At 46.4% G+C, this 13,821-nt stretch overlaps 1 protein-coding gene across 1 annotated transcript in view; it reads right to left on the bottom strand.

The window, feature by feature from the left end:
* Positions 1-13,821, bottom strand: part of FRAS1 (Fraser extracellular matrix complex subunit 1) — a 96,239-nt gene that overhangs the window by 19,919 nt on the left and 62,499 nt on the right. Inside the window, exons 32-46 of the mRNA XM_026042767.1 lie at positions 13,013-13,127; positions 12,465-12,602; positions 11,838-11,870; positions 10,979-11,110; positions 10,250-10,375; positions 9,112-9,359; positions 6,519-6,667; positions 5,920-6,082; positions 5,106-5,241; positions 4,202-4,392; positions 3,656-3,809; positions 2,919-3,182; positions 2,344-2,532; positions 1,883-2,002; positions 1,325-1,504 (exon numbers count right to left, since the gene is read on the bottom strand). Coding sequence (XP_025898552.1) covers positions 1,325-1,504; positions 1,883-2,002; positions 2,344-2,532; positions 2,919-3,182; positions 3,656-3,809; positions 4,202-4,392; positions 5,106-5,241; positions 5,920-6,082; positions 6,519-6,667; positions 9,112-9,359; positions 10,250-10,375; positions 10,979-11,110; positions 11,838-11,870; positions 12,465-12,602; positions 13,013-13,127 — 2,338 coding nt within the window. The remainder of the gene's footprint in view (positions 1-1,324; positions 1,505-1,882; positions 2,003-2,343; positions 2,533-2,918; positions 3,183-3,655; positions 3,810-4,201; positions 4,393-5,105; positions 5,242-5,919; positions 6,083-6,518; positions 6,668-9,111; positions 9,360-10,249; positions 10,376-10,978; positions 11,111-11,837; positions 11,871-12,464; positions 12,603-13,012; positions 13,128-13,821) is intronic.

Below are 13,821 nucleotides of genomic sequence, written 5' to 3'. Positions count from 1 at the left end.
AAGTTCGCTTGGAGTTCATTAATTTTAAAAGCTGGGAGAATATATGCTCCTTGGAGTGCCCTGGGACCCTCTCCTTAAGGTTAGGTCATTTAAACCATGGTTAACAATTGGTTCACACTGCACAAGGCTCTAAGTTTCTTAGTTGCTCAAGGGCCTGAAAAGCAAAGAAATTGGAATCATCATGTTTTAAACAACAGGATGATTAGAACTTCAATTCTTATCCTTCCCATTTCAAAGTATGAGAGCTGCTGTTTGGTTTACAGCTTAGGCAAAAGCACTCTTAGTTTTTAATTTTCCCTCAACAGGAGGTTGCTTACTTATAATTTCATCTATTTCTCCCTTTCAACACGCTTGTTTGTCAGTGAGAAGACCAGACCTTCAAACTATATTGTAGAGACTGCCTGCATCCTGAAAACATACAGCAGATTCACACTTTAATCTCATGGTAAGAAGCAATCAAATTCTAAGAAGAAAAAATCTTAGGTGAGTGTAATCTACACTAAAAGAGTATATTATATGACAGCACAATTTCAGATTTTTATATATATATATATTATATATAAAGAGTAGGAGGATAATCTTAATATGAGGGGATATCTGGACTTGGAAGGCAAGTCTAAAATTTAGACGAAGTTTGCAGGGAATTTTGAGTTGAATTAGGTCCAGGTCTCCAGAATCTGGAGGATGGCAGTGAAATTGCATGTGAAAGGACACTGTTTCAGAGCACACTTTTAAAAACAGCCTCTCACAGAGCCTGTGGGAATTCCTTATGCAGCATATCCATCACCCCATGGATCTGTGTGACTTATCTTCCTTTTAAGCCAGAGGTTGGCAACCTCCCACTCTGCAGCACTGCTGGGAGGAGAAGCTGCAGTTAAGGGATCAACAGATATTAAAGGCTAAAATGGGGGAGGAAAAGCAAGTTATCTGTCCACCGAGGGACACTGTTACTGTAGTGGTTAAGGGATGGATTCTTTAGGGTCCTGCCCTGTGTAAGAGAAGGGTTGCCTGCCATGCAGATGCAGTGCAGATGCTGGAGGAAGAGATTCACGTAGGGAAGTAGCAAGGTCCACAAGGGTGAGTTTACAAAGCAGCACAGATGCAGTGGCTGAATAAATCCCTGCCTGCTCATTCCTGGGCTGCCCTGTACTCGCTGACCCTACTCTCCAACGCTCTCCACTAGTGACCGTTTGCTTTCTAGTGGAGCACAGCATTCCCACTCCGGCTCCCTCCAAGCACATTTTCCACGCCGGGCAGCCTTAGTGCCCGCAAGCCCTTCACGCTTCGACGTGCCCAGGAGAGCCCGAGGCCCCTGCGAGCAAACCTGGCGCGGCGGCGTGCTCGAGGCGGCCCAGCTGCGGCTGCCGCGTGAGCCGGAAGCGGAGCTGCGCCGCCGCACCGCGCCGCGCCGCCGCCGAGAGCTGCAGCGTCGTGATCTTGCGCGCCGAGTTCTCGTCCAAGACCAGCCCCGTGTTGGCGACGATGGAGGGCGGGAGCCTGTCCTCTGGAAAGGTCAGGTACAAAAAGGAGGGAGTTAGGAGACGGTCAGTGTTGGTTTTCTCCCTCCTTCTTAAGGGGCGCTTCTAGACCAGTAATTCTGAAATGGGTATTTGGGGCCTCAGCACTAAAGGGGAGATGATAACATTATAATTTCTGGACAGTACTAAGATACCGAGTGGAATTTTCCTGCCTTTTACAGTGAAGATGTCACAAGCCAAAGGACTAATCCTTGTATCAGTGAATTTTCTCATGCCCCAAAAGGGAACAGCTTGTGAGTGACAGGAGAACAAAAACTGCACCTCAAGAATCACACCCTAGCCAACCATACATGTGGAATGAGAATCTTACTCCATGAAAATGTAACTTTGGAAATCTCTTTTACCTAATACACTAATGTGGAAAACCTGGTCCATCAGCTTGTTGCCCTCTGCATCGATCACATCAAAGGTGAAAGCAAAATCTCCGCTGAGGTCTCCTTTCTGGTGCCTGTATGTCACTTGTCCTGGACAGAGGGACAGAAGAGGCAGTTCATTATAGGCTGTGTCATTGCATTCTTAGTTCAAACCTGGCTGGCACTGACAGCCGTGGCCTTGGGGATGGACAGAACTCTGGTATTCAGATGTTATTGCTTGTTCTCTTCATTTTTTTTTCTCCTGCCAAGGAAGATGCTTTAGCATTTGCTTTATGATGTTTTTCTTCCTTACTATAAAAACCTTATTTTACCTCTTTCCCTCTCCCTTCCCTGCTTCAAAACAGCTTGCCCTTGACATAAAGATGTGGCAAAATTTTACCTGGAGCTGGTCATTAGACACAATGATTATCTAAAATCAGGCACACACTCACCTTTATTTATATCAGCCTGCGTGAAACTTTTGGCTGGTCCTTTGACAGAGATCTGGACTGGATTATCAGTTTTGGTCAACTGCAGACTGCCGACACTGGGATCCTTCTTCATGACAAATCTGACCCTCGTGTCATCCAAGTAATTAGGTGCCACTTTCAGGTGCTGATCTGTGAGACGTGCTACAGAACCTGCACCGGAGAAAGGAGACCAACCAGTGGCTTCACCCAGTTCAACTCAAGGACTTGTCTAGGCTGGCACATATAGCTGATAAATCACAGGTCCTATGGTACTGTGCTGGAAGCTGGACTTTTATGGGAGGGCAAGGGGAACTCCACCACAAGGAAAACAAGCAGAGGGCTCCTCTACAAGCATCCCCAAAGTGGTCATGCCAGCCCTCTGTGTGCTCAGCCTGCCACAGCAGCACTGAAGGCACGTGCTGTGCTCCTGTCTCAAGTGCCTGGACACCAGGCCTGCTGAGGAGCCTTGCAATTACAGCCAGAGGAAAACACAGGCCCGCACATCTCCCAGTGTGTTGGCTGAGCATGAGACACCATCCTCCTTCCCCATACTATACCAGCAGGAAGCTGCAGGCCCTTGTTGACAGCTAATTTGGGTGGCTCGTTGTTCTGCAGCTCCATGGAGAACTCCAACTTCCCGAGTTGGGTGTAGAGTCCGTCCGTGAGGGAGAATCCAAACTCGTCCGTCTGCGCTGCTGCACCACTCTGAGTGTAAACGATCAGCTCATCCAAAATGTCCTGGTAGGTGAAGGAGGAGCCCTGGGACAGCACAAGTCCCTGCTCCATGGGTTCCTGGGCAGCCTGCCTCCTGCAGAGATAACCTGCCAAGCACATGAAAATTACAGGGAGAACCTGGCCCGTCGGGGTACTGCTTGTATGCCAGGGTGGATGTGACCTTACTGCTCCTCACAGGATGATCTTGGCCGAAACGTGGTGAAGGAAATTCTCTGCTTATTGCCAAAGCTGGTATGAACCTGCCTGCTTACAAGAGGTCTCAGAGGAAGCTACACTCCCTGCCTGGCTTTTCACTAACTGCTCAGCTCCGTCACACTGAACCCTGTGACTGGTGATTGCACTACGATGGGGTAGCACAAAAGGGAATTTCTCAGGGAAGTGTCAGCCCCTTGTCCCCTCTCTCCCATAGGCAGTGAAGGAAGTCTTGCAAAGAACAGGTCTGTCCTGCTGGGCAATCCCTGTGTGGCTCCTGGGCCACACTGAAAATGCCACTGTGCTTCATGACGTCAGGAGCTGTTGCACACAAACGCACACACGCACAGGGCTTGTGGGCACTTACCATGGTCAGGAGTTTTGGTGACCACAATGACAAGCTCGCTGTCCTGGGTGTCCAAGTCCTGCACGTTGAGGGAGGCATTGGTAACCACCACACCTGACCCCTCCTGCACTCTGATGGGCTCCAGCATCATCTTTGGGGGCTCATCATTCTGCCGCTGTGCAGGTCCAAAGGTAGACAGTCACAGAAAGGAAAAGACCACACAGAAATGACTGTTCCCTATTGGGATGAAATACAAGCTCCCAGTTAACAGTACTGATGCGTTGGTACATGGGCGGGTTACATCAGTCTCTCCAAACCTATCCAGCATCTTATCTGCTTAGGAGATGGAAAAGACACCACAGAAATAAGCCCCGAGGAAGAGGCTGAATAACTTTCCAGGCCTGACAACGAGTTATGCCCCTGTATCAGGGGAAGGAGACAGGAGAAAGAAATCCCTCTTTTATCCCGTTCACATGTGTTACAAAAGGGTGAACGTAGCTCAAAAGCAAAGAGTTGCACCTTCAAAGTCACTTGTCTCTGGAGGGAGAGAGGACAGTGTGTTCATACCTGAATGGTGATGTTAATGCTGTGCACCTCGGACTGGCTGAAGCCATTGCTCACATAAAAGCTGAAAACATCGTTTGTTGGTTCAATGCTTTCGTGGACGCTCTGGAAGTAATAAATGCTGTTCTCTAGAAGGTCTTGAAAGGAGAAGGATGCATCCGTGGCCTCAGCACCCTGCGGGCCAAAACGCTCACCTGCAAACAGAATGCCACTAGTGAAAGGAGCTGTACTTAACAAACTGAGGGAAAAAGACAGAATCAGAAGAATGACATGGTGTGAGAGGCAGAAGGACATCTGTTTCTGAAATGTGGTTTTCACTAATCTGCTGAACCTACATAGAAGGCAATTTCTGCCACATTAGAGCAGTTATTTGGGAAGTACAAGTGATCCCAAGCCCCAGGATTACTTAGGCTTTCTTCACCGATGAGACAGTTGCTAACATCTCCAATCAACACAATCACTACATGCTTTCTCTTGCAAAATTATGTCTCAAAGCCAAAAAAAAAAACATCCAGCCCCAGCCTGGTAATTAGAAGAGTCTCGCTATGACCAAAATGACATAGACCAGAGTTTATTGATGAGGAGTGAGGTGTAAAGATCAGCAACTCCTGTGCTCCAGGAGTAACTGTGGTGACAAGTCACCACATTGGCTGTATCATGGGGATATTTTAGAAGGGAAAATCATGCTTTAAGGAAAATGTCACTTCTTTTAGGACCAACAGGAGCAAGCAGAAAAGCCCCTTGGATGAATATCATTGGACAATACGAGAGGAATCCTACCTCTTCCCTGTAACAAAGTGAGTGTCACCAGCCATGCTCTGGGCCAGATCCCCTACCTTTGAGGTTTGCTGTGGAATTCTGTACTACAAGGACAGACAGAGAAAAACATGCTGAAATACACATTTACCTGTCTTAGTGTTTTCAATGTAGCCGTACATAGGGAGAGTGATTACTGTGACCCGCAGGTTTTCCTTGATGGCAGTATCATAATCAGCAGCTAGGAGGTGATGAGCCAACAGTGGGACTCTGCCCCCCTCATCCACCTGGAAAGCAAAAGAATGCAGGAAAATTACCATCAATGCACACAATGCACAACAACACACCAAATGCTACCGAGAAGGTCTGCACAGTCACTTAGTGGAGGAAGTTTCCCAGGTTCTTGCATGTTCACTTCTTTAAGTCCCATCTCACCCTTCCCCAGATGACTTGAACATGAGATCAGCTAGGAGCTGGGGTGGGATGGGAAGGACAAAGCCTACTTGCCCTCCAGAAGGAGCCTGCAGGTGCTTTATCAGGGAGAAAGTGGACTGACAGAGTCACACAGGCCTCTCGAGGGGCACGATCTGCATTTCATGTTGAGCAGAAGCTGTTGAAGGTAAGGGAGGGGGGATGCAAAGCCGAAACAGAGGGAGATGACTTTAAAAGGCTCGAACAAGGGGACTGAAATGCTTTGTATCAATCTAAAGCCCCGGATGTTTTCAGACTCAACTGCTGGCCCCAACTCGTGCCCAGTACAGAAGTTAATAGTTGAGGCTCAGGAATGCAGCAGTACCGTCAGCCTCCTTTGGCCTTTGAGTAATTTGTTAACTTTCTGCACTCACAGGATTGTATGTGTAACACCAGACCACAGTGATTTCCTCTCCACTCAGAAAAAGATTGTTCACTTCCTCACATCTAACACATTCTTGACACTCTTCCCGCTGTCCTCCGTGGCCACTTACAGTAATATGGTCAGCAAAAGCAATGAGTGATGGTGCTGTCTGGGCAGATGTGATAGTGATGGTGAACATCTGGCTGTCAAGCCGGTTGTTATCGGCATCAAAAACAGCGAAGTGGAAGACGTCTGTGACTGGCTGATTGCTGGCCTCAAACACGGTGGAGTAGCTGTGCAAGTCAAAACAGAACCTGGGTCAGTGAGTTGTACAAAACGCTGGCCAAAGGGCCTCGTCCTTGCATTGAGAAAGGAGCACACGCTTCTCCAGAGAGAGGCAACACTCCATTCCAAAGTCCCCTTCTCATTCATTCCCAGAGTTCTTTTAAATCCCTATTTTTGGTATTTCATGTCCAAAATATCACCACGAGATTGTGGACACAGAAAGATATCTTCACAATTTGAAGCTGTACAAAATTCGGGTATTTCAGAAACACCTAATTCTGTACACAGGAAAGGCCCTCATTTGTAATCTCCCAGGACACAATAGCCCAGAGAGCAAAAATATCTTTGATACATTGCGCTAATATCGTATAGCCCTGAGTTCCCTGCACAGAGCCCCCTAAGCTTTTAATTGGCAAGGCTTGAAGGAGAAGAGCTCTTTGATACCTGATCCTCTGGTTGTTGATGTCTTCCATAGTGAAATTATAAACCTTGGAAAGCTCTTCGCCACGAGAACCAGATGTCCGTAAGAGGGTGCCGTATGTGGGCAGAGATATTAACTGGATTCTTATCTCAGAGTCAAGGGAATTATTATCCTAAATATAGGAGAGAAGAAAAAAGGCGGAAAAAAATCAAGATTAGCTTCCACTAAATGGAAGGAGGAAGAAAATGTTTTATGCATGAAGCTAGTGGGGCCAAATCCTCAGCTTTTGAATACTAGAGAAGCTCTGCTGATGAGGAACAGCCAGCTGGAGGTAGATCCCCAGAATCTGCCACAAAATGCATTTTGTTTTTTCTTTCAGTGCCAAGAGGTTTTCTCTCCGTCCTTCTATCACGCCAACACATTCTCCAAGAGATAAGCCTGGTATTTTTAATTTCAAATTACACTCCTAGCGGACCATTTATATAATGTGCTTTTGCTGGCTCCACATAAACTGAGCCAAAATGTTACTTACACATGGCAGAGAGCTGCCAACCAATGCTTCACACAGAGACACAGAACTGCCCTCAGTTATCACTTAAAAAAAAAGGCCAATTAAGAGGAAGGCTACAATAGATAGATCCTCATTAAAGCGAATGCTCAGTTTGGCTCCTTATAACTACATTAAGTAACCATGGCATCTTTCTCCTAAGGCTTTTGTTGGTGTCATAAAGGATAAGACCCTACGCAGAAGTTATTATATCCTCAACACACAGATCAGGAGCCAAATATACTTTTCTACGTCAGTCTGCCTTCCTGTTCTGGGAGAACAATTCTCAATTCTGTGCAAAAAGTTATATATTCACAGGGTAAAATTCTGAAAAATCGATTCCATCCGGCCTAGCCATGGAGACTGTCAATGTATCAACGCTGCTCTTTGAAGCCATTTTCATACATTGATTTAGGTACCACAACACACCAACTGCTCTTACAAAAGCATTCAGTTAGGAGAGGCACCTAACTGCTGTGCCTCACCTGCCGAGGCGTTTTGGCAAACCCCAGTGATCCGCCTCTCTGCAAGTCTGCTGCCAAACTGCTATAAAAATAAAGCCCTGGCTGCCAGCTTCCTAGGGATACCCACAAATCCAGGTAGCCCTGGAAAAGAACGTGCTGGAAGGTATTTGAGCCCATCTGCCTCTCTTGCCTGCTTGGTACAAGGAGTATGCAACAGGGATGATGTTTAGAAGCAAAGCAGTCCAAGCTGTTAGCAGGTGGAAAAGACTTCCAAAGGGTCATTGTAATCAGTCAAACAAGAACTGCTCAAGTTTCAGTGTTTTACTGACTCAGTGTACGCGATTCATATACTTCTGTACATTGACTTCTGTAAAGTTGGTATTTCTGTTACCTGTTGCCAGCCAGGAGAGCACAGCTTGTTGCTGTCAGAGAAGAGTCTGACATAAAGCAGGTGAAATGCCTCCGAGTCTGGACAACACAGTCCTTCCTTAATGGAGAAGCAGGAATGACACAGTATGACCACTCTTCTGGGGCTTACTACACTTCCACTGAAACAACTTTCTATTACTGCTATCAGGAAAGGAAATGAGGTTCTTAAGGTCAGTCTAGTATCTTCTAGACACCTGAGGGATCTAGATTTACAGCTCACAACTTTGCATAAATGCAAACAGTGGGGCCAACAGGGAGGGAGCAGCTGAAATGCATTTTTACTGCAACAGCTGAAATGCATTTTCACAGGCAAGCTCCAACCTGCCCGCTCAGAAAGCAGCTATGGCAAAACCAGCAGCTGGGATGACACGATCCACATGAAAACAGGGCTGCGTCTCAAGTGCACATGCTAACATCTTTATCTGTGCAGATCTGCCCACATTCCTGGGTACAGACTTATATTCTGTCATCTGCCTTCTTATCCTGCCTCAACCCTGTCGTTCCCTGAGTAGCTCTCTGACCACCATTACATGACGTCTCTCCAGCTACACACACGTGCTTTGGTTTCACTCACACCTCCTCGCTAAGGAGAGAAATGTGCATGCCTGTAATCCACTACTAGTGTCTTTGCTGCTACATCACCTGCTAGAAGAAAGGTATCCTGCTAGGAGCAAGATACCTTTCTTCTGAATTTCCCTGCAGTCTAAATCTTGGACAGCACAAAACCCCTGGTGTCAGCTCCAAGCTGCCGAGGGGTGCAGTACCTTGGACTGCTTAAAAACCCTCAAGTATGTCTGGAAAAAGAACCAGGCAATTTGGAAAGGCAGTGGGGACAGAGCAGGTAGACAGAAGCTGTCTGGGGATTATCACTGAGCAAATGCATGGGCTTTGTTAGCAAGCCTGTTTGGTACCTAAATCTGGGATTAACTCAGTTCTCATGTTAGCATGGCAGTTCACCTCTGTTTCAGTCAAACACAGATAGCTTCAAACCCCGGTGGATAAAAGAGCCCATTATCCCCTTTTGGCAGCAGTAGCTAGAACAGAGTCAAAGCCTGAGCTCTGTGCCAAGAATCCACACCGGCGGAGCGGGGTGTGCTGTGAAGGCTCCACGGGGGGATTAGGAAAGGGATGCTGGCAGCACTCCTTGGGTTGAGGCAGAACTGGAGGAAAGCTTACAGTATAGGCGAGGTGCAGCCGAGAGAGAGTCACGGAGCTTTTGCTAGCCACCGTCATGGCCAGCAAGCAGCCTGGGGCCAGCTGTGGGCCGCTGTTATCCAGCAGGGACACTTCCACCCTCAGCACCGTTGTCACTGTGGTGACACCATCAGTGACCGAGATTTCCATGCTGTCCTCTGCCGTCAGCGAGCCATCGTGTACGTATTGCAGGGCGTTTCGAGTCACGTCCTCGTAGCTGAAGGTGTCACCTTCCCAAAAACAAATGCACAAGTCAGCCTGACTTTGTTCAGAACATGAGTCCAGTTCAATTCATCTAAAGCTCCAGTTTAGCGAAAATCAGTCACACGCTTAACCGCATTTAATGCCATCCTTACCGAGCTGTGAATTATGAGAAAATTTATCAAGGATTATTTATCATTTATGCTACTAGTATTATTCATATTTATCTTATAATATATATTTATATTACCCTGTTTGTAGCATACATATTTATGTTGTATCAAAAATAATCATATTATTTATTAGGAGATACAAGGCAATTTCTTCCCTGTCCATCCCTCCCTGTCTGCACTCCCTGTCCATCTTTCCTTCTTTCCTGTCTTCCTTCCTCCCTCTCTTCCTTCTTCCCTTCCTTATCAGCTGCTCTGCAAACTCCCATATGCCACAGCTTGGGTGTGTTTCCATCTCTACATCTTCCATATGCTCCACTCCCCCATGGACAGTATTTGTCCATTTGATCACATACTAGAAATCGCTGCCACCAAATCAATAGTAAAACTCAACTGGGGCTTTGAGCACTGGCTCACACCAGGCTTATGAGGACATGGACTTCAGGAGAAAGTTTCACTAAGTATTATGTTAGATTTAACATTCCAGCGAAAACAAAACATCCCTTATACAGTTAACTGGTTATAACTGGTTACAGTTATCCCAGGTGAACTAGTCCCCACACATGCGGTACCGAAACGCACTGACTCAGCCAGGAATTAGTCAACAAAGCAAAGGGGAAACATCTTCCAAGCTCCCCATCCCACAGTCACACACGTTCAGGCCTCTGTTTCCTGATAGTCAACTGTCTGGGTGGTCTGGCACGCTCTGACCCCCTCTCTGCCCATAACAAGACCTGTGCTCAACTCACCTGCTCTCATGCGCTCCTGCACTCCTGCATTGTACTTGAGCACGACACCGTGGCGGGGAGCTTGCACCAGCTCAAAGAAGAGCCCCTCGGGAGCTGTGTCTGTGTCACTCACTGCCAACTGGATTCCTGTGCCGGGGAAAGAGCGGCAGCTTCCTTAGACACCAAATTCTCCTAGGTAGCAGAGATCTCTCTGCTTTGGTGATGTGTGTGATGTGCTCTTGTGAATGGAGCCAAAAGCTGAATTCAGTCAGTACCTAAGGAGTCAAGAATTCTGATGCTGCCTTCACAGAAATCATTATTTGATGCTTAGGTGAGAGAACCTACTGTCAATATGGTCCACAAATAACAGCAATGTAAGCATTGAGCTTAGGAGAGTGTGTGAATGTGCATATAGCAGGGGGTATCTCTAAGAACCCCAAAGAACCTCCTGACATCACCAGAAAGTAAGTTATCTTAACCAACCCAGTGCAACAGATCTCATCACTAATCAGCAGCTCAGTTTTTTGCCTCCCAACTTGAGGCAAATGTAACATGAGGAAGATGGTGACAAACCCTGTCCCTTGCGCACAGTTCAGTTGAGGGGCCACTGCACCCACCCAAGCACAGCTCCCTAGCTAAACAGAGGTGAGTGAGACCAGAAGTCCCCCCAGCTCCACCCGGATGGCCTTGTGGCAGTGAAGAGCAAGGCCAGGCAGAGCTCTGCCACCCCGTCCTGTCTGCTCTGCTCACCGATGGCGGCTCTTCCCCCTTGGCCGACCTCCAGGAAGGGAGCAGCGATCTGGAAGACGGGAGGCTGCTGCTCCGCCGAAAGCAAATGAATGACAAAGGGCAGCTCCCGAGTTGTGTGTTCTCCATCAGACACTGGATAGAGACAAAACAAAATTAAAAAAAAAATCCCATCTGAGCGAAGGGATGTGTTTTCAGAGCCTTGCCTGGGAAATAAAGCTTCTCCACAAATCACAGTGCCATATCAGGGACTTCCCACCGGGCCAATCTAGCCCTGTGTCTATGGACCCATACATACATTTTAGAAGTGCTGCCAACAGTATTTAGTTTTGTAAGACAAGCACAACTCGGAGGAATCTGCGTGTGTGCATGCATACATACTATCTTCCATTTAGCTGTCATGTGCACTTGTAAGGCAGAGAAGTGGCTTCTACATGCTGGACCATTTCTATTTCTGTTCGAGACAGTACATGAAAAGGGCAAGATATGTTAAACAAGGAATTAATTTATCAGTAGTGATCTAACTGTGGAAATATTTCCGTGCTATGTTGAGGAAAAAAGAAAAAAGAAAAAAATTCTGATATACATCTACACATTGAGGGAAAACAGGAATGAACTAGTCTCGTAGGACATATTCCAGACAGTTATTAGAAGAAATATTTCTACTGAATTATATCCTAGCTTCCAAAAACATCGTTGGGACACAGTTATATGAATATATCCCGGGGTGTATTCATTTTCTCATATTTCTAGTGGCACCCATACATGTGCCCACAGTGGTCAAAAGACCAAGGAGTAACAGGGAATATGAAGGGCACAGGGGAGAAAACCCTCGTGGTCAGAAGATGTGGGACTCTCATACCTGTGAATCGGAAGCTCACTGACTCTGGGAGACCTGAAGAGAAAACACAAGCAATTTGTGGCACTGAAGTTAGGACCAGAAAGCACATGCTGATGGGCGGTTCCTAACCGTAGAGGTACCAATGTGGGTAATGCTAAATGTAGCAGCCAGTGCTGTCATATCCCCATAATTCACTTAATGCTGCTCTAGTTTCCTGCTGCAGTCATCAAAATCAATGGTGAGCTCTTGCAATACTCCTTTAAATACTGTAACCACCTTCCCAAACAGAGAGAGAGGCAAAAGTTTGTGGGACAGGAGAAGAGGGAAGACAGATGGCTTCCTCCTGCTCTTCTCCCCAACAGACTGAATCATTGTCAGGAATGGGAGAAAGTGTTTTCCTGAGAAAATGTGAATTACATTCCTGGAAATGGTAAAGTGAGCCTTAAGTGGTCTAGTCCAGAAACAGCCAAGACTCTTCTTGACTTCAATTAAGAACACGACAGATTCCCATGTCCTTTGCACCATTTAGACCTTGTGCCTTGGTATGTCTGGACATAACCATGAAGTAACTCCAGGTTTGAGAAGGACCAGCCCTTCAGCTACCTCCAGCAGTCTGATGGGCACTAGGGTGAATGTCTGGCTACTTACCTGCAAACGAGAACGCCATCATCTCTCTCAAGTGCGGAGCTGACGTGGGCGGACGATACGCGATCTTGCCGTTGTTGACGTCTGCCTGGCTGAAATACCGGGCTGGGGAGAGAGGCCTGTCTCTGTGCTCCACAATACCTACAAAGAGCTCCATGTTAACAGGAGGAAGCTGTATGCAAGGTCCTGTACATGAGGTATCAGGAACCAAGCAAGGGTTCTTCACGCAGCAATTTCTTCAAATATCTCTGGCTATAGAGGTGAAGAGCAGAAAGATGTGGGATGCAACATTCAATATATTCCAGACAATAATAAACAAAATAAAGTCTGTGTGCCGCTGGTCACTCCTAAGCAAGTCTCAGAATCCCAGTTAAGAAACAAGTTGCTCGAAAGCTAAATGAAGAAGTCTGAACAGATTAACAGATGCCTCCACAAACTGATATTCTAGGAAAAAAGGCTAGAAGCACAGCAATAAATTGAGAAGGTTGTAAGTGTCAGCACTGACATTTTGCAGCAACAGCAAGTTGCCATATTCCATTTGCTTCACTTGCCTTGGCCGGGAAGCAGAGGAACAGTCACGTTGAACAGGATTTTCTCACTGGGAACCTCCGGGTCTACAAAGGAGAGGTGATGGGGCTCAATCACTGTCACGCGGTCCTCCAGCACCTCAACAAACATATTACACCATGAGCATGAAAGCCAAAGACACAGGAAGGTCCACCCAGAAACGCACCGAGAGAGAAATGGTTTTGCTATACTTAAGTACAAGGGAGTCTTTGAATTATTATTGGGTTTAGATCTAAAATCGACATGGGATGAGACTGAACTTTTGGCAAGGCTCTCAGACTCCTGCAGGGACTCCACAGAGATAGTGAAGCTTGATAAACAAGGAGAATTTGCAAAAGAGCCAGTACAAGTCTTAGGGACTATTTGAACTCACTTTCAACTCATCTGTAACCCAGTAAGTTTCTAAGATGAGTACTGTCATGCTCAACAAGAGATAGTGCTATACAGAACCACCTATATTAAGTCTTCATTCTGGCAGAGTAAGAAAGGGGCTGAAATCTATGAAAAAAAAGAAACAATCATCTCCTTCTCTATAATTTGGTTAAAAACCCACAGAATGAAGATAGATTATCGGTCAATCTGATGTGCCCTAAATGGATTTATCTTAGAAGAAATCCTGAAAACATCTCAGCCATTTCTATAGAAATGCAGATGAACTTAAGCTTCTTAAGCTTTCTATTTGGTCTTAAATCTGTCAAAAAATGCACCGTTCCTTCCATTCCAAGAGGAATTAATCAGAGGTGGGCAGTGTGTATTAGGAGTTATGGTGCTGCACCAACAGACTTAAATACAC

The sequence above is a fragment of the Nothoprocta perdicaria genome, unplaced genomic scaffold (assembly GCF_003342845.1).
Source record: "Nothoprocta perdicaria isolate Ctin4 unplaced genomic scaffold, notPer1 scaffold_313, whole genome shotgun sequence".
NCBI classification, from domain to species: domain Eukaryota; kingdom Metazoa; phylum Chordata; class Aves; order Tinamiformes; family Tinamidae; genus Nothoprocta; species Nothoprocta perdicaria.
This window is presented reverse-complemented; position numbering and strand designations above follow the sequence as displayed.